The sequence below is a fragment of the Austrofundulus limnaeus genome, unplaced genomic scaffold (genome assembly GCF_001266775.1).
Source record: "Austrofundulus limnaeus strain Quisiro unplaced genomic scaffold, Austrofundulus_limnaeus-1.0 Scaffold1296, whole genome shotgun sequence".
NCBI lineage: Eukaryota > Metazoa > Chordata > Actinopteri > Cyprinodontiformes > Rivulidae > Austrofundulus > Austrofundulus limnaeus.
Genome location: NW_013953698.1, coordinates 59,581 through 62,491, shown reverse-complemented (window position 1 = coordinate 62,491; position 2,911 = coordinate 59,581). Strand labels below are relative to the sequence as shown.

The 2,911-nt window shown below is 45.6% G+C and overlaps 1 protein-coding gene across 3 annotated transcripts in view; it reads right to left on the bottom strand.

Annotated features, from left to right (window-relative positions):
- Positions 1–2,911, bottom strand: part of LOC106534882 (uncharacterized protein DDB_G0271670) — a 9,254-nt gene that overhangs the window by 845 nt on the left and 5,498 nt on the right. For all 3 annotated transcript variants that reach the window (XM_014031660.1, XM_014031661.1, XM_014031659.1), the window contains 3 exons: positions 1,118–1,804; positions 626–700; positions 302–409 (listed from right to left, as the gene is read on the bottom strand). In XM_014031660.1, the coding sequence (XP_013887114.1) occupies positions 302–409; positions 626–700; positions 1,118–1,804 (870 nt within the window). The remainder of the gene's footprint in view (positions 1–301; positions 410–625; positions 701–1,117; positions 1,805–2,911) is intronic.

Sequence of the window (2,911 nt, the reverse complement as noted above, 5' to 3'; positions counted from 1 at the left end):
GCGCTGATCCAAAAGAGGCGTGGAGCAGCTGAATGAAATGGAATGGAAATTAATAATTTAAAATCATACATTGTATTTTTCTGGATTTTTGTTTTAGATTCCATCACTCACAGTTGAAGAGTACCTATGATAAAAATTACAGTCATCTACAAGCTTTGCAAGTGGGAAAACCTGAAAAATCAACGGTGGATCAAATACTTGTTCTCCCCACTGTGTGTTTGGAATATTGGTTGGTTGGTTGATTACACAGTCCTGTATCTGAGTACATGGTCCTAATACTCTGTGTACAAATACTACACACCTGGCATGGGGAGAAGAGGCTGCAGCTCTCACAGGTCTCTGAGGAGAATAACTGAGGGACCGAGAGTCTCTGAGAGAATCAGCTGGGACCCGGGGAGGCCTGGCAGGACTGCAGGGACAGGAAGCAGGACAGGTCAGAGCTGAGAGGAGAAGCTCTGTTTACTGGTGGCTCTACAAGCTCTGAGTCATCATCTAGATGTGGACTGAAGAGTTCTGTCTGCAGGGCAGCTGGATCTACCTGCTCAGTCTGCTGACTCCACAACAACACCAGGTAAACAACAGATGTTGTGATTTTCATTGTAATTTCACTGAAACACAATAATACCTGTTGTTCTTTGAGTCCTTTTCATCACTGGATGAGGATGAGGAGGAATCAGAGCGTTGGCTTCTCACTGATTTTCTGTTGAAACAAATCATCAGTTCATGTAAAATATAAGCACCTGTTTCCACTCTAATGCTCTTATTTTTATTYATTCATTCATTAACATCTAAACAAAYCATAAATAAAATGACAGGAAGCAAAAAGAAAAGACAGCAGGTCGTTCCTGAACAACTCAACACAATACAACAAGTTGTATTATAAGACACACTACACAACAAATAACCTTTGATTGTCTCCAACAAACTGATCAATCTGAAGATTATTAGTTTTATTGTGTTAAAACGCTCCTTCACACTGGTCCTGTTAAACCTGCAGCAGCTCTTTAACAGTCAGCTGTTTCTGAAACTGTTCACTGTTAAAACCAGATCCATCACACTTATGTCTGTGTTGTGTTGTGTTGTGTTGTGTTGTGTTGTCTTCTAGTGTCCAACTCACCGTTTGTCCTGCTCTGCCTCAGAGTCAGAGCTGTCAGAGGMAGAGGAAGAGGAGGAGGATGAAGAAGAACTGGAGCTCCTGCTCCTGTTGGCCTGTTCCTTCCCGTTCACAGCTCTGTGTTTACTGGGCGCTTTGTCAGGCTGCTGCTGGGCTGCTGGTGAGGACGGCCTCTTACTGGGACCATGTGACACCTGTCTGCTGTCTGCTGGGGCCCTTCCAGCTGTCCCGTTGGAGCTCCTCAGGTCTGAGGGCGAGCCTCTCCTGGCTGACCCAGAAGGTCGTGACTCTGACGTGGACACACTGGTGCCTGAGTTAGAGCGGCGGGGGTCTGACGGGGACCCTCTCCTTCCTGGAACTGGAACWTGGAAGGGGTCTCTGGAAGAAGCCTGAGACAAAGACGACTGTCTGTTGGACTTCTCTTCCTGTTTGTCAGACCTCGAGTCCCTCTCTGATGGTACTTTGGCCTCCTTCCTCTCCTGTGGTGGTGAGGGTGAGGATGAGGATGAAGAAGAGGAGGAGGAGCTAGAGGAAGAGGAGGAGCTGGAGGAAGAAGAGGAGGAKCTGCGGGGCTGGGGAACACCTTTGGGCTCCCCTGGTCTCTGGGCCTCTCTGGGCCTGGCCCTGTCTTTAGACAGGCAGAGGCTGGTCCTCCTGCCCTGGTGCTGTGGAGACRRGGATTGACGGGATCTGGAGACGAAGATGAAGAAGTTCAAACATTTGATTGTTTTCACYGAYTCACATTTCAAAACCTAAAGTTATTTGAAGCAGGTCTTTCAGGAGCACATGGAGCCTGGACAGATTTTAATAACCCCTGATGTGTGATGTCCTCTGGTTCTGCTCCTTGTTGTCCTTTCTTCCCTCTTAGAGGGAGTCTGTCTGGTGTTCCTGTCACATGATCTGATGTTTACCAGCTGAAGCKTGTAGTCATGGCAGGAGGCCAGCAGGTGTCACTGTGGAGCTTTACCTGAGGCTGGCTGATAATAAGGTTTACTCTAAAACACAAGGTGGTGATATTAGAGAGGGAAACATTTATTTTACACTCAGTCAGCTGCTTTTTAACAAGTTCAGCCCAGGCCTCGTGTCAACAAGGGGTGGACCAAGTCCCCTGGTGAACAAAACATCAGCTTCAGCTGGAGAATGAGACGGTCCTTACTGTGAACATAGCTTACATTAGAGCTGGCTTCAACAAGCCTGAAGGATTTCCTTAAACTACCTGTGACATCACATTTTTATAACAAATATGATATAATGCATTTTTTTGAAACGTTGCAAAAACACTGACACCATCGAGATGAACAGTTGTTGACATATGTGCATTTTAAAAGGCCAATATTATGTGTTCCTCAGACATATATTTAAATACTTATACCATAATAAAGCATCTATGTCACCTTTAGTTGTTATTAAAATGTTGTTTTTATGTTTAAATAGAAAATAAACTTATCTTCTCATCACTTCCTCTTCTAAATGCCTTGAAATTGGTCTCTGTCTCTTTAAGAACCAACTTTGCTCATTTCGGTGAAAGGGGGGGCTGCCATGATGCAGTTTACTTGGCCTCTGAAAAAACATTTCCTCTAAGGTATTTTTAATCTGAAAAGAGCTTCACTGAGTGAAAACTATCAGAGTACAGCAGAAAGTTAGGTTTCAGTTTCACCCGAGAGCCTGCAGGAGTCATGGGCAGGGTGTGTGGGGAGGGGGCAGGGGGTGCGCTCAGCCATGAGGAAGCTCGGCTTAAAGACATGTCCCAGGGGAGTTTCTGGTAACAAAAGATGTTTCTGGTCCCCACCTGTCGTT